The sequence below is a fragment of the Gorilla gorilla genome, chromosome 2, assembly GCF_029281585.2.
Source record: "Gorilla gorilla gorilla isolate KB3781 chromosome 2, NHGRI_mGorGor1-v2.1_pri, whole genome shotgun sequence".
Taxonomy (NCBI): domain Eukaryota; kingdom Metazoa; phylum Chordata; class Mammalia; order Primates; family Hominidae; genus Gorilla; species Gorilla gorilla.
Window position 1 is genome coordinate 60,929,143 of NC_086017.1, and position 14,884 is coordinate 60,944,026.

At 40.9% G+C, this 14,884-nt stretch overlaps 1 protein-coding gene across 6 annotated transcripts in view; it reads left to right on the forward strand.

The window, feature by feature from the left end:
• DOCK3 (dedicator of cytokinesis 3) overlaps positions 1 to 14,884 on the forward strand; it is a 699,272-nt gene that overhangs the window by 392,275 nt on the left and 292,113 nt on the right. For all 6 annotated transcript variants that reach the window (XM_031009748.3, XM_031009752.3, XM_031009749.3 and 3 more), the window contains exons 8-9: positions 7,805 to 7,846; positions 8,796 to 8,950. In XM_031009748.3, the coding sequence (XP_030865608.3) occupies positions 7,805 to 7,846; positions 8,796 to 8,950 (197 nt within the window). The remainder of the gene's footprint in view (positions 1 to 7,804; positions 7,847 to 8,795; positions 8,951 to 14,884) is intronic.

Below are 14,884 nucleotides of genomic sequence, written 5' to 3' on the forward strand. Positions count from 1 at the left end.
TGAATAATAATTTTCAGCCACTTACAGTATGATAGGTAATATGCTGAGTCAGTCTGCTCAAACTCTGTGAGGTTGAGTTAGGCATAAAATTTTATAGTCACTTTTCAGATGATGAATACACAGATATAAGTGTGAGTCAAGATTCAAAACTAGGCCGGTCATGGTGGCTCGCGCCTGTAATCCCAGCACTTTGGGAGGCCAAGGGAGACAGATCACGAGGTCAGGAGATTGAGACCATCCTGGCTAACACGGTGAAACCCCGTCTGTACTAAAAATACAAAAAAATTAGCCGGGTGTGGTGGCGGGCACCTGTAGTCCCAGCTACTCGGGAGGCTGAGGCAGGAGAATGGCGTGAACCTGGGTGGCGGAGCTTGCAGTGAGCCTAGATCGCGCCACTGGAATCTAGCCAGGGCGACAGAGCGAGACTCTGTCTCAAAAAAAAAAAAAAAAAAAAAAAAATTCAAAACTAGAGGGCTGCAGGGGGTGGTATCAAGATGGCTGAGTAGAGGCACCTGGCACTTGCCTTCTACTCAGTGAGTAATTAACTACATATTGAATAGAGCATCTAAGACAGAATACTGGAGTTCATCAGGGAAGTGACAAGAAACTTCAGAGTCATGGAAGGAGAGGGAAGCAAAGCAGCCAGCCCACCCAGGATAAGCTTGGAGCTAGAAGGAACTCCCCATTGTGGAGAAAAGGCATTGTTCCAGAGAGAGAGTTTGGGCCGGGCCTCACACTACCTCTGAGATTCCACAGAGGTACCACAGAGACACCACAGCACAGTGTCATTTTGAGAGCCTAGCTCCCACCAGACTGCATTTTTCTACCCTTGGGTCCAACACACCCGAATCTCCACACCCCTGGAGCCCTGCTGACATCCCCCTATGTCCATTCAGAGGGCTGCAGCATCACAATACATACTGGACCCAGCATTGTTCCTGGGTCTCCAGCGCTTTAGCCCACACAGTGACTTACACCCTGGGGAATGGGTGGTGCAGTGCACCTAGGAGACTGCCCCCATGACAAAGAAAGCTAAAACTTGTGCTCCCCAGAACCTGAGAGCTGCATGTCTGGGGCTACTGCCACTGATAGCAACCCTGCTCCCTCCAGTGGCAGAGCCACTGCATACCTGCACACATTCAACACATTCAAGAGGCCTGGGGGACTGGTTCACCTGTGTGCATTGTCCCGGGACCTGAGGACCAATCTGCCCCATACACTGCCATGGGCACATAAGTGCATAGTCCAAGGAACTCACCTGTCACCACCAGTACCCACACATACCTTCCAGGACCTGGGTATTGACTAGCATTCCTCCTGCCACCAGCACCTGTGTTTACCACCTGGGGGCCAGAGGACATACCTATCCTACCCACAGCTGTTGTCCCCATGTGCCATCCAGGGTGATCAGCCTGGTGAAACTGCCCTAGCTGTTGCCTGTGTACTAAGGGATCTGAGAGGTGGCACACCACTGCTACTGCCATTGCCAGTGCCATGTGTACCACCATGGGGCCTGAGTACCCACTTGATCATTATCACTAGCACCCAAGCATGCTCCCTGGAGGCCCAAGGACTGACCTTCCACCATGGGGTCCCACATATACCACCTGGGGACCTGAGGACCAGCCCATCTGATCTTCTTGTTCCTAGCTAAGCCTCACCACAGCATCTACTAACAACCACAGTCTAAGTCACTACAGAACTCACAAACACCACTGACACTGATTATAGCTGAAGAAATCATATGGAGAGTCTGCTACTGCACTCACCTCAATCAAATCCAAAGCACCCTACCTAACACTAAATATACATCTACAGGAAAAAGTCTTTCCCTATGTAAACCAATCTATAAAATTAGAACAAGCAGCTGTTAACACTGGATGTCCACGTATCAATGTAAGGACACAAGAAACATAAAAAAGCAAAGATACATGACACTTCCAAACAAAGACAATAATTCTCTAGTAACAGATCCCATAGAAAAGAAAATGTATGAAATCCCTGAAAAATAATTCAAAATAAGATTAAAGAAGCTCAGTGAGATACAAGAGAACACAGATAAACAATAAAAAATCAGAAAAGCAATTCATGAGTTGAAGTTTAACAAAGAGATATGCATCATAGAAAGGAACCAAACAAAAATCCTGGAACTGAAGCTTTAGTGAATGAAAGAAAAAATACAATCAAGAGCTTCAACAATAGATGAAATCAAGCAAAAGAAAGACTTTCTGGCCAAGCACAGTGGCTCATGACTATAATCCCAGCACTTTAGGAGGCCAAGGCAGGTGGATCACCTGAGGCCAAGAGTTTGAGACCAGCCTGACCAACATGGTGAAACCTTGTCTCTACTAAAAATAGAAAAAATTAACCAGGCATGGTGATGTGCACCTGTAGGCCCAGCTACTTGGGAGACTGAGGCAGGAGAATCACTTGAACGCAGGAGGTGAAGGTTGCAGTGAGCTGAGATCACACCACTGTACTCCAGCCTGGGCGACGGAGCGAGACTCCATCTCAAATAAATAAATAAAAGAGTTTCTGAATCTGAAGACAGGTTTTTTGACATCAATCAGATGAAAAGAAAAAAGAGTAAAGAAAGCTTATGTGACATACAGGGTACCAGAAGCAAATAAATATTCAAATTTTGGCAGTTTCACAAGGAGAAGGCATGGGCAAAGATATTAGAAAACCTGCTAATGAGATAATAGCTGAAAACTTCACAAGTCTTGCAAGAGATAAAGACATCCAAATACAGAAAGCTCAAATATCCCCAAATAGATGTAATGTAATAAGATTTTAAAGGTATATATATATATATATATATATATATATATATATATAATCAAACTATTAAAAATCAAAGACAAATAATTCTAAAAACAGTTAAAAGCATCATGTCACATATAAGGGAATCTCCACCAGACTAACAGCACATTTCTCAGCAGAAACCTTCTAGACCAGGAGAGAATGGGATGACAGATTCAAAGTTCTGGGGTGAGGGATTGGTGGGGGCATGAGGGGAATTGTCAGCCAAGAATACTATACCCAACAAAGCTATCCTTAAATGGAGGTTACATAAAATCTTTCTTAGACAAGCAAAAACTGAGGGAATTCATCACCACTGGACCAGTCCTACAAGAAATGTTTCAGGGATTTCTGTATCTGGAAGCAAAAGGACAATGTCTACCATCATGAAAACACACAAAAGTATAAAGCTTACTGGTAGCATACATATACAAATGAGAAAGGAGTTAAACATTACCATCATAAAAAAACCACCAAATCTTAAAGGCAAACAAGAAACAAGGAAGAAAGAAATGAAGAATGTATTAAACAATCACAAAATAATTAACAAAACAACAGGAGTGAGTCCTTACCTGTTACTAACAACCTTGAATATGAACTGTTTAAATTCTCCAATTAAAAAATATAGACTGCCTGAATTGATTTTAAAAATCAAGACCCAACTATATCTTCTCTACAAGAAACTCAGTTTACCTATAATGACACACATAGACTGAAAGTGAAGGGATGGAAAAAAAATTCCATGCAAATAGAAACCTAAAGCATGCAATAATAGCTATACTTATATCAGAGAAAATGGACTTTACATCAAAAAACATAAAAATAGATAAGGTCATTATGTAATGATAAAGGGATCAATTCAGCAAGAGGATATAACAGTTGTAAATATATGTGCATCCAATACCACAGCACCCAGATATATAAGCAAATACTATCAGAGCAAAAGAGTTCAACAGACCCCAATGCATTAATAGTTGGGGACTTCAGCATTACACTTTCAGCACTGAGCAGATTATCCAGACAGAAAGTCAACAAACATCAGACTTACTCTGTTCTATAGAACAAATATACTTAACAGACATTACAAAATATTTCATTCAACAGTATAGAGCACATATTTTTCTCATCAGCACATGGAACATACTCCAGGATACAGCACATATTAGGCCACAAATAAGTCTCAACAAATTTTGAAAAATCAAAATCATGTCAAGTATCTTCTCAGACCACAGGGAAAGAAAACTAGAAATCAATAAAAAGAGGAACTTTGTAAACTGTATAAACACATGGAAATTAAACAGCATGCTCCTGAATGAGCAATGAGTGAATGAACAAATTAAAAAGGAAATTAAAAACTTGCTTGAAACAAGTGAAAATGGAAACACAACATATCCAAATTCTGTGAGATATGGCAAAAGCAGTACTAAGAGGGAAGTTTACAGTAATAAATACCTACATAAAAATTGGAAAGATTTCAAATAAACAACCTAATGGTGTGCCTTAAGGACCCCAAAAAAGGAAAAACAAACTAAGCCTAAAGTTAGTAGAAATAAGTAATAAAGATCAGAGCAGAACTAAACAAAATAGAGCTGAAAAAAACAATACAAAGGATCAGCGAAACAAAAAGTTGGTTTTCTGAAAAGATAAAATCAATAAACTACTAGACTAATCGAGAAAAAAGAAGGTCCATGCCGAGACCGGTTCAGTCAGGGAGACCCTAACCCAGTGGCACTAGAGGAATTAAAGACACACACACAGAAATATAGAGGTGTGGAGTGGGAAATCAGGAGTCTCACAGCCTTCAGAGCTGAGAGCCTCAAACAGAGATTTACCCATGTATTTCTTAACAGCAAGCCAGTGATAAGCATTGTTTCTATAGATTATAGATTAACTAAAAGTATTCCTTATGGGAAACAAAGGGATGGGCCAAAATAAAGGGATGGGTTTGGCTAGTTATCTGCAGCAGGAGCATGTCCTTAAGGCACAGATCGCTCATGCTATTGTTTGTGATATAAGAACGCCTTTAAGTGGTTTTCCACCCTGGGTGGGCCAGGTGTTCCTTGCCCTCATTCTAGTAAACCCACAACCTTCCAGCGTGGGCATCATGGCCATCATGAACATGTCGCAGTGCTGCATAGATTTTGTTTATGGCCAGTTTTGGGGCCAGTTTATGGCCAGATTTTAGGGTGTTCCCAGCAGTTCAAAATAAAGTCAGAAACAAAAAAGGATACATTGTGGCTGATGCCACAGAAATACACAGGATCAGCCAGCATGGTGGCTCACTCCTGGAGTCCCAGCACTTTGGGAGGCCAAGGCAGGTGGATCACCTGAGGTCAGGAGTTCAAGACCAGACTGGCCAACGTGGCAAAACCCCATGTCTACTAAAAATACAAAAATTAGCTGATCAGCTGATCATGGTGGCACATATCTGTAATCCCAGCTACTCAGGAGGCTGAGGCAGGAGAATCACCTGAACCCAGGAGGTGGAGGTTGCAGTGAGCCAAGATTCTGCCACTGCACTCCAGCCTGGGCGACAGAGTGAGACTCATCTCAAAAAAACAAAAAACAAAACAAAACAAGGAATCATTAGAGACTACTATGAACAATTATATGCAAACATATTGGAAAACCTAGAGGAAATGGATTAATTCCTGGACACACACAATCTACCAAGATTGAATCAGGAAGAAATGAAATGCTTGAATAGACCAGTAACAAGAAAAGAGATCAAATCAGTAATAAAAAGTCGTTCAGCAAAGAAAACCCCAGAACTGTATGGCTCTACTGCTGAATTCTACCAAACTTATAAGGAAGAACTAACACAAGCTCTTCTCAAACTGTTCCAAAAAATTGAGGCAGAGAGAATTCATCCTAACTCATTCTACGAGACCAGCATTACACATTACACTGATAGTAAGTCAGACAAGGACACAAGAAAAAAAAGATGGGCCAGTATCCTTGATGAACACAATAAATACAGACACAAAAATCCTCAGCAAAATACTAGCAAATTGAATCCAACAACATGTCAAAAAGATTATAAACCATAATCAAATGGAATTTATCCCAGTGATGCAAGCGTGGTTCAACATGTGCAAATCAATCAGTGTGATACATCACATTGACAGAATGAAGGACAAAAACAATATGATCATCTCAATAGTCACAGAAAAAATATTTGATAAAATTTAACATCTTTTCCTGTTAAAAACTCTCAACAAGTTAGACATGGAAGGAAAATACCTCAGCATAAAAGCTGTATATGACACATCCACAGCTGACATCATACTGAATGAGGAAAAGCTGAAATACTTTCCTCTAAGACTGGAACAAGACAAAGATACCCACTTTTAATTCTCCTATTCAGCATAGTACTTGAAGTCCTAGCCAGAGCAATCAAGCAAGAGAAAGAAATAAAAGGCATTTAAATTGGAAAGGTAGAAGTCAAATTGTCCCTCTTTGTAGATGATATAATCTTATATATAGAAAAACCTAAAGACTACTAAAAATCTCTTAGAACTGATATACTGATATACTTAGAACTCTTATACACTGTTGGTGGGAATGTAAATTAGTACAGCCACTATGGAAAACAGTATGAGACTTCCCAAAAAACAAAACAGAACCACCATTTGATCCAGCAGTCCTACTACTGGATATTTATCAAAAAGAAAGAAAAATCAGTATATAAATGAGACACCAGCACCCTTGTGTTTATTGCAGCACTGTTCACAATAGCTAAGATATAGAATTAATCTAAGTGTTTGTTAACAGATGAAAGGATGAAGAAAATGTGGCATATATGCACAATGGAATACTATTCTGCCATAAAAAGAATGAAATCCTGTCATTTGTAGCAGCATGGATGGAACTAGAGGTCAATATGTTAAATGAAATAAGCCGGGCACAGAAAGACAAATATCTCATGTTCTCTCATATGTAGGAGCTAAAAAACAAAAACAAAAACAAAAAAATGTGCATCTCTTGGAGATAGGGAATAAAAAAGTGGTTACCAAAGGTTGAGAATGGTGGGGTGGTGGGGTTGAAGAGAGGTTGCTCAGCAAGTACAAACATCTAGTTAGAAGGAAGAAGTTCTCGTGTTTGATAGCACAGTGGGGTGAGTGTTGTTAACAGTAATTTATTCTACATTTCAAAGTAGCTAGAAGAGAAGATTTGAAATGTTCCCAACAGAAAGAAATGATAAATGTTTGAGGCAATGAATATTCTAAATACCCTGATTTGATAATTATACATTGTATGCATGTATCAAAATATCACATGTACTTCATAAATATTTTAAAATATTATGTATCAATTTAAACATTTTTAAAAAATTGAAAACCTAGGATCCTCACTTCTGCACTTAGGTCCCTAACTTCTATATCACAGTGATGCTCATGTAATTTGAGCTTCACAATAACTTTGTAAGGAAGATAATACAGGCTCTTATCTGAATTTTATGTTCAGGAAAATGTCTTCTGGAGAGATTAAGTGATTTGTCTGAAATTTCACAGTCTTTGAGTGGCATAGCTTGAATTAGAATCTGCTTCTTCTCATTTCAGCCAGCCAGCAGTAAAGGAACAGCATGGGGAAGTGTTTGGGAGGGAGCCCTTTATTGTTAAAGGCATCATTGTGGAAAGTCTGAAGAAGCTGGATCAGGCAGCTCAGAAAGTAGTACAGTATATGGAGAGGACAGTGGCAAAGCAAAAATTTAGTACCAGGCACCGACTTGTGACTTGTCTGTTAGTCAGATCTGGAAGGGCTCAGGTTTGAATCTGGATTTTGCCACTTTCTTGCTATGTGACCTTCAGCAAATTACGTCCATACTCTAAGCCTTAGTTGTCTCCACCAAATACGAATAACACTTATTTTACAAAGTTATCAGAATTAAATGAGATCATGAATATAAAAGGCATAGCAGACTGCCCAGCATATAGAAAGTTCTTAATAAAATTTAGTTTCTTTCCCGGTAGAGTTTATTTTTCTTTCCTTCTTTCCATAGCATTTATCTAGCCGGCAGAGTGTACAGCAAAGCACATCCCAGGTAAGCGGCTTTCCTGGGTCTTCCAGCCTTTCCCCTCAACTTTTTCTGTTAAGCGATTACAACATATGAATACACCAGGAAATGACAGACACCACTGACTTCTTGACTGTGTGGTGTCTTTATCTGAGTAGCTTTGACCTCTAAACAGTTTTCGCCAGTCTCTACTTCTACTGTGCAGATTTGCATAAGCACAATTAAAGCAGACTGAAACTCAAATGAATCAGTCTGGGAGAAAATAAAAATGTTATTTAGAATGGTAAATATTACGAGGTAACAGTGTAAATCAAGCGCATTGGGGTCATAATGGCATTTATTTAAAATGACTTTGAAAATGGTTTTCCGGGCTGGGCGCAGTGGCTCATGCCTGTAATCCCAGCACGTTGGGAGGCCGAGGCAGGCGGATCACCTGAAGTCAGGAGTTTGAGACCAGCCTGGTCAACATGGTGAAACCTGTCTCTACTAAAAATAAAAAAATTAGCTGGGCATGATGGTGGGTGCCTGTAATCCCAGCTACTCAGGAGGCTGAGGGAGGAGAATTGCTTGAACCCGGGAGTAGAGTGCAGTGAGCCGAGATCATGCTACTGCACTCCAGTCTGGGTGACAGAGTGAGACTCTGTCTCAAAAAAAAAAAAAAGAAAAAAGGAAAAAGAAAATGGTTTCCTGGAGAATTAAGATATTTGTCACCTGGTGGAGATTTTTAGTTCACTTGTAAGTTGGAATTACTGTCCCTATATTTCTTCACTGTTTACTCCTCCCAGCTGCTTGCTTGCCCACCTCAACCCAAGTCTGTTGATGCAGCATCCCCTACAAGCAGAGAAAACATCTTCAGTTTCTCAAATAATCTCCTTCAGTAGTGTGAAAAGAGTTTGTAATTTAGTTTCCACTTTTTAATGATCAATATAAAAAATAACTAAAATAAAAATCACTGGGTTTTTTTCTTCCTCATTAGGTAGATACAATGCGCCCACGTCATGGGGAAACATGTCGGATGCCAGTGCCACATCACTTCTTCCTCAGCCTGAAGAGTTTCACTTACAATACTATCGGGGAAGATACCGATGTCTTCTTTTCCTTATATGACATGAGGGAAGGCAAGCAGATCAGGTGAGAGTCACTGGAAATTCTGGTGAGGTTCTATGTTAGGATGGTATGGGTCATAGGCATCTCTGGCCATCAGAGAAGACAGATGCACAGAAGAGGCAAAACAAGATAAAGTAACCTCATCTCATTCGCTAGGAGTTTTGGCCCCAATTCCCTGTGTGCCCTTAAGTCACGTAAACCATACCATGGGTGGCTGCCTTTTTTATGACTTTTTCCACATAGAAGCTCAAAATCGAGTCTTGGCTATCACCACCTCACGGAGAGAAAAGGATGCATCTATTTAATACCACAGAAAAGGCATAGGAGAAACATAGAACCAAACAAATGCAGCAGAGACACACAGCTCCAGAGTGCAGGAAGCCCTGGGCCTTGGCTTGCTGCATGTGGAAGAGAGGGTTTGCAGAAAAAGGGGGCTGATGGTGTCTTGTCTGGGCAGCCCATGAAAGGAGAGCATCTTCTGAGTTTCTTTTATATTGCTTGGGAACTTCTTGTGTTAGGAGTGCTTTATGGCTTTTACTTGCTTTAGTACTTAAAATTCGAAAGCAGATTTTTCACTTTTCCGATTATATATTACATGTGGGAAAATTAGAAATGGAAGTTATAACAATGCAAAAGAAAAACAGTTAATTTGCATGCCCCACAGTGCCTCTGATCTTGACAAAAATATTAATACACTATGCTTTACTTTGGCATAGGAATAAAATGATGCACCCATTGATCAGGACATGTGAATTTTCCTTATCACCAATGGCTCCTAGTATGTGCCCTTGGGAAAGTTATTGTAGAGAAGGTAGTAGTGGTATTGATGAAAGCTAAAACTGTTGCATGTAGGCAAGACTACAGGCCAGGGCTGTGTGGATATAGATTCTGGCTGCTCTTCTTTTCCTACTATCCAGATGTTTGTAAACTTTATTTGTGTGTGTGAGTGTGTGTATGTGTGTGTAAAAATCCTTTCTTCAAGCTACATTTTATGAAAAAGTCCAATATATGAAACAGATAAAACTATTCCGTTATTGTGGCCCAGGAGCAATGGCTCACGACTGTAATCCCACCACTTTGGGAGGCCGAGGAGGGCGAATCACGAAGTCAGGAGTTTGAGACCAGCCTGACCAACATGGTGAAACCCCATCTCTACCAAAAATACAAAAAATTAGCTGGGTGTGGTGGCGGGCTCCTGTAAGCCCAGCTATTCAGGAGGCTGAGGCAGGAAAATCGCTTCAACCCGGGAGGCGGAGGTTGCAGTGAGCCGGGATCACGCCACTGCACTATAGCCCAGCTGACAGTGTGAGACTTGGTCTCAAAAAAAAAAAAAAAAAAAAAAAAAATGGATTGTTGGCAAGATGGCTGAATAGGAACAGCTCTGGTCTGCAGCTCCCAGCAAGATTGATGCAGAAGGTGGGTGATTTCTGCATTTTAGCCGAGGTACCTGGTTCATCTCACTGGGACTGGTTGGACAGTGGATACAGCCCATGGAGGGCAAGCCGAAGCAGGGTGGCGCATTGCCTCACCTGGGAAGTGCAAGGGGTTGGGGAATTTTCTCCCCTACCCAAGGGGAGCCATGAGGTACTGAGCCTGACGAACTGTGCACTCCGGCCCAGATAGTGCGCTTGTCCCATGGTCTTTGCAACCCGCAGACCAGGAGATTCCCTCTGGTGCCTAACACACCAGAGACCTGGGTTTCAAGCACAAAACTGGGTAGCCGTTTGAGCAGGCACCAAACTAGCTGCAGGAGTTTTTTTTTCTCCATAACCCATTGGCACCTGGAATGCCAGTGATACAGAACTGTTCACTCCCCTGGAAAGGGGTGCTGAAGCCAGGGAGCCAAGTGGTCTGGTTTGGCAGGTCCCATCCCCATGGAGCCCAGCAAACTAAAAGATTCACTGGCTTGAAATTCTCACTGCCAGCACAGCAGCAGACTGAGATCGACCTGGGACGCTTGAGCTTGGTTGGGGGAGGGACATCTGCCATTACTGAGGCTTGAGTAGGTGGTTTTATGCTCACGGTGTAAACAAAGCCGCTGGGAAGTTTGAACTGGGCAGAGCCCACTGTAGCTCAGTAAGGCTGCTGTGGCCAGACTGCCAGATTTCTCCTCTCTGGGCAGGGCATCTCTGAAAAAAAGGCAGCAGCCCCAGTCAGGGACTTATAGATAAAACCCCCATCTCCCTGGGACAGAGCACCTGGGGGAAGGAGCAGCTGTGGGCGCAGCTTCAGCAGACTTTAGTATCCCTGCCTAATGGCTCTGAAGAGAGCAGCGGACCTCCTAGCACAGCGTTTGAGCTCTGCTAAGGGTCAGACTGCCTCCTCAAGTGGGTCCCTGACCCCCATATATCCTGACTGGGAGACACCTCCCAGTAAGGGCCTACAGACACCTTATACAAGAGAGCTCTGGCTGGCATCTGGCAGTTGCCCCTCTGGGACGAAGCTTCCAGACGAAAGAACAGGCAGCAATTTAATCCATCTTGAGTTAATTTTTGTATAAGGTGTAAGGAACGGGTTCCGTTGCAGTTTTCTGCATATGGCTAGCCAGTTTTCCTGACACCATTTATTAAATAGGGAATCATTTCCCCATTGCTTGTTTGTGTTAAGTTTGTCAAAGATCAGATGGTTGTAGATGTGTGGTGTTATTTCTGAGGCCTCTCTTCTGTTCCATTGGCCTATATATCCGTTTTGGTACCAGTAACACGATGTTTTGGTTACCGTAGCCTTGTAGTATAGTTTGAAGTCAGATAGCATGATGCCTCTGGCTTGGTTCTTTTTGCTTAGGATTGTCTTGGCTATGCAGGCTCTTTTTTGGTTCCATATGAAATTTAAAGTAGTTTTTTCTAATTCTGTGAAGAAAGTCAGTAGTAGCTTGATGGGGATAGCATTGAATCTATAAATTACTTCAGGCAGTATGGCCATTTTCATTATATTGATTCTTCCCATCCATGAGCAAATGGAATGTTTTTCCATTTGTTTGTGTCCTCTCTGATTTCCTTGAGCAGTGGTTTGTAGTTCTCCATGCAGAGGTCCTTCACATCCCTTGTAAGTTGTATTCCTAGGTATTTTATTGTCTTTGTAGCAATTGTGAATTGGAGTTCACTCGTGATTTTGCTCTCTGCTCATCTATTATTGGTGTATAGGAATGCTTGTGATGTTTGCACATTGATTTTGTATCCTGAGACTTTGCTGAAGTTACTTATCAGCTTAAGGAGATTTTGGGCTGAGACGATGGGGTTTTCTAAATTTACAATCATGTCATCTGCAAACAGAGACAATTTGACTTCCTCTCTTTCCTTTATTTCTTTCTCTTGCCTGATTGCCCTGGCCAGAACTTCTAATACTATGTTGAATAGGAGTGGTGAGAGGGCATCCTTGTCTTGTGCCAGTTTTCAAAGGGAGTGCTTCCAGCTTTTGCCCATTCAGTATGATACTGGCTGTGGGTTTGTCATAAATAGCTCTTACTATTTTGAGATATGTTACATCAATACCTAGTTTGTTCAGAGTTTTTAGCATGAAGCAGTGTTTAATTTTATCAAAGGCCTTTTCTGCATCTATTGAGATAAACGTGGTTTTTGTCATTGGTTCTGTTTATGTGATGGATTACGTTTATTGATATGCATATGTTGAACCAGCCTTGCCTCCCAGGGATGAAGCCAACTTGATCGTGGTGGATAAGCTTTTTGATATGCTGCTGGAGTTGGTTTTGCCAGTATTTTATTGAAGATTTTTGCATCGATGTTCATCAGGGATATTGGCCCGAAATTTTCTTTTTTTGTTGTGTCTCTGCCAGGTTTTGGTATCAGGATGATGCTGGCCTCATAAAATGACTTAGGGATGATTCCCTCTTTTTCTGTTAATGGGAATAGTTTCAAAAGGAATGGTACCAGCTCCTCTTTGTGTCTGTGGTAGAATTCAGCTGTGAATCTCTCTGGTCCTGGGCTTATTTTGGTTGGTAGGCTACTAATTACTGCCTCCATTTCAGAACTTGTTGTTGGTCTGTTTAGGGATTCGACTTCTTCTGGGTTTAGTCTTGGGAGGTGTGTGTCCAGGAATTTATCCAATTTTTCTATATTTTCCTAGTTTATTTGTGTAGAGATATTTATAGTATTCTCTGATGGTAGTTTGTATTTTTGTGTGATAAGTGGTGATATCCCCTTTATCATTTTTTATTGTGTGTATTTCATTTTTCTCTTTTCTTCTTTATTAGTCTGGCTAGAGGTCTGTTTTGTTGATCTTTACAAAAAATGAACTCCTGGATTCATTGATTTTTTTGAAGAGTTTTTCGTGTCTCTGTCTGCTTCAATTCTGTCCTGATCTTAGTTATTTCTTGTCTTCTGCTTGGTTTTGAATTTGCTTGGTCTTGCTTTACTAGTTCTTTTAATTGTGATGTTAGGGCTTAGATTTTAGATATCTCCCACTATTATTGTGTGGGAGTCTAAGTCTCTTTGTAGGTCTCTAAGAACTTGCTTTATGAATCTGGGTGCTCCTGTATTGGGTGCATATATATTTAGGATAGTTAGCTCTTCTTGTTGTATTGATCCCTTTACCATTATGTAATGCCCTTCTTTGTCTTTTTTGATCTTTGTTGGCTTAAAGTCTGTTTTATAAGAGACTAGGATTTCAACTCCTGCTTTTTTTTTTTTTTTTTTTTTTTTTACTTTCTGTTTGCTTAGTAAATATTCCTCCATACCTTTCTTTTGAGCCTTTGTGTGTCTTTGCATGTGAGAATGGTCTCCTGCTGGGTCTTGACTCTTTATCCAATTTACCAGTCTATGTCTTTTAATTGGATCATTTAGCCTGTTTACATTTAAGGTTAACATTGTTATGTGTGAATTTGATCCTGTCATTATGATGCTAGCTGGTTATTTTGCCCATTAGTTGATACAGTTTCTTCATAGTGTCGATGGTCTTTACAATTTGGTATGTTTTTGCAGTGGCTGATACTGGTTTTTCCTTTCCATATTTAGTGCTTCCTTCAGGAGCCCTTGTAAGGCAGGCTTGGTGGTGACAAAATCTCTCAGCAATTGCTTGTCTGTAAAGGATTTTATTTCTCTTTTGCTTATGAAGCTTGTGTGGCTGGATATGAAATTCTGGGTTGAAAATTCTTTAAGAATGTTGACTATTGGCACCCACGCTCTTTGGCTATTAAAGCTTCTGCAGAGAGATCCACTGTTAGTCTGATGGGCTTCCCTTTGTGGGTAACCCGACCTTTTTCTTTGGTTGCCTTTAACATTTTTTTCTTCATCTCAACCTTGGTGAATCTGACGATTATGTGTCTTGAGGTTGCTCTTGTGTCTTGGGGTTGCTCTTCTCGAGGAGTATCTTTGTGGTGTTCTCTATATTTCCTGAATTTGAATGTTGGCCTTTCTTACTAGGTTGGGGAAGTTCTCCTGCATAATATCCTGAAGAGTGTTTTCCAACTTGGTTCCATTCTCCCCGTCACTTTCAGGTACACCAATCAAACATAGGTTTGGTCTTTTCACATAGTCCCGTATTTCTTGGAGGCTTTGTTCATTTCTTTTCTTTTTCTTTTTTTTTTTTCTCTAATCTTTTCTTCACACTATTAAGTTGATCTTCAGTCTCTGATATCCTTTCTTCCACTTGATCAATTCGGCTATTGATACTTGTGTATGCTTCACGAAGTGAAGCTGTGCTGTGTTTTTCTGCCCCATCAGGTCATTTATGTTCTTCTCTAAACTGGTTATTGTAGTTAGCAATTCCTCTAACCTTTTTTCAAGATTCTTAGCTTCTTTGCATTGGGTTAGAACATACTCCTTTAGCTTGGAGGAGTTTGTTGTTACCCACCTTCTGAAGCCTACTTCTGTCAATTCACCAAACTCATTCTCTATCCAGTTTTGTTGCCTTGCTGGTGAGGAGTTGTGATCCTTTGGAGAAGAGGCGTTCTGGTTTTTGGAATTTTCAGCCTTTTTGCACTGGGTTTTCCTCATCTTCGTG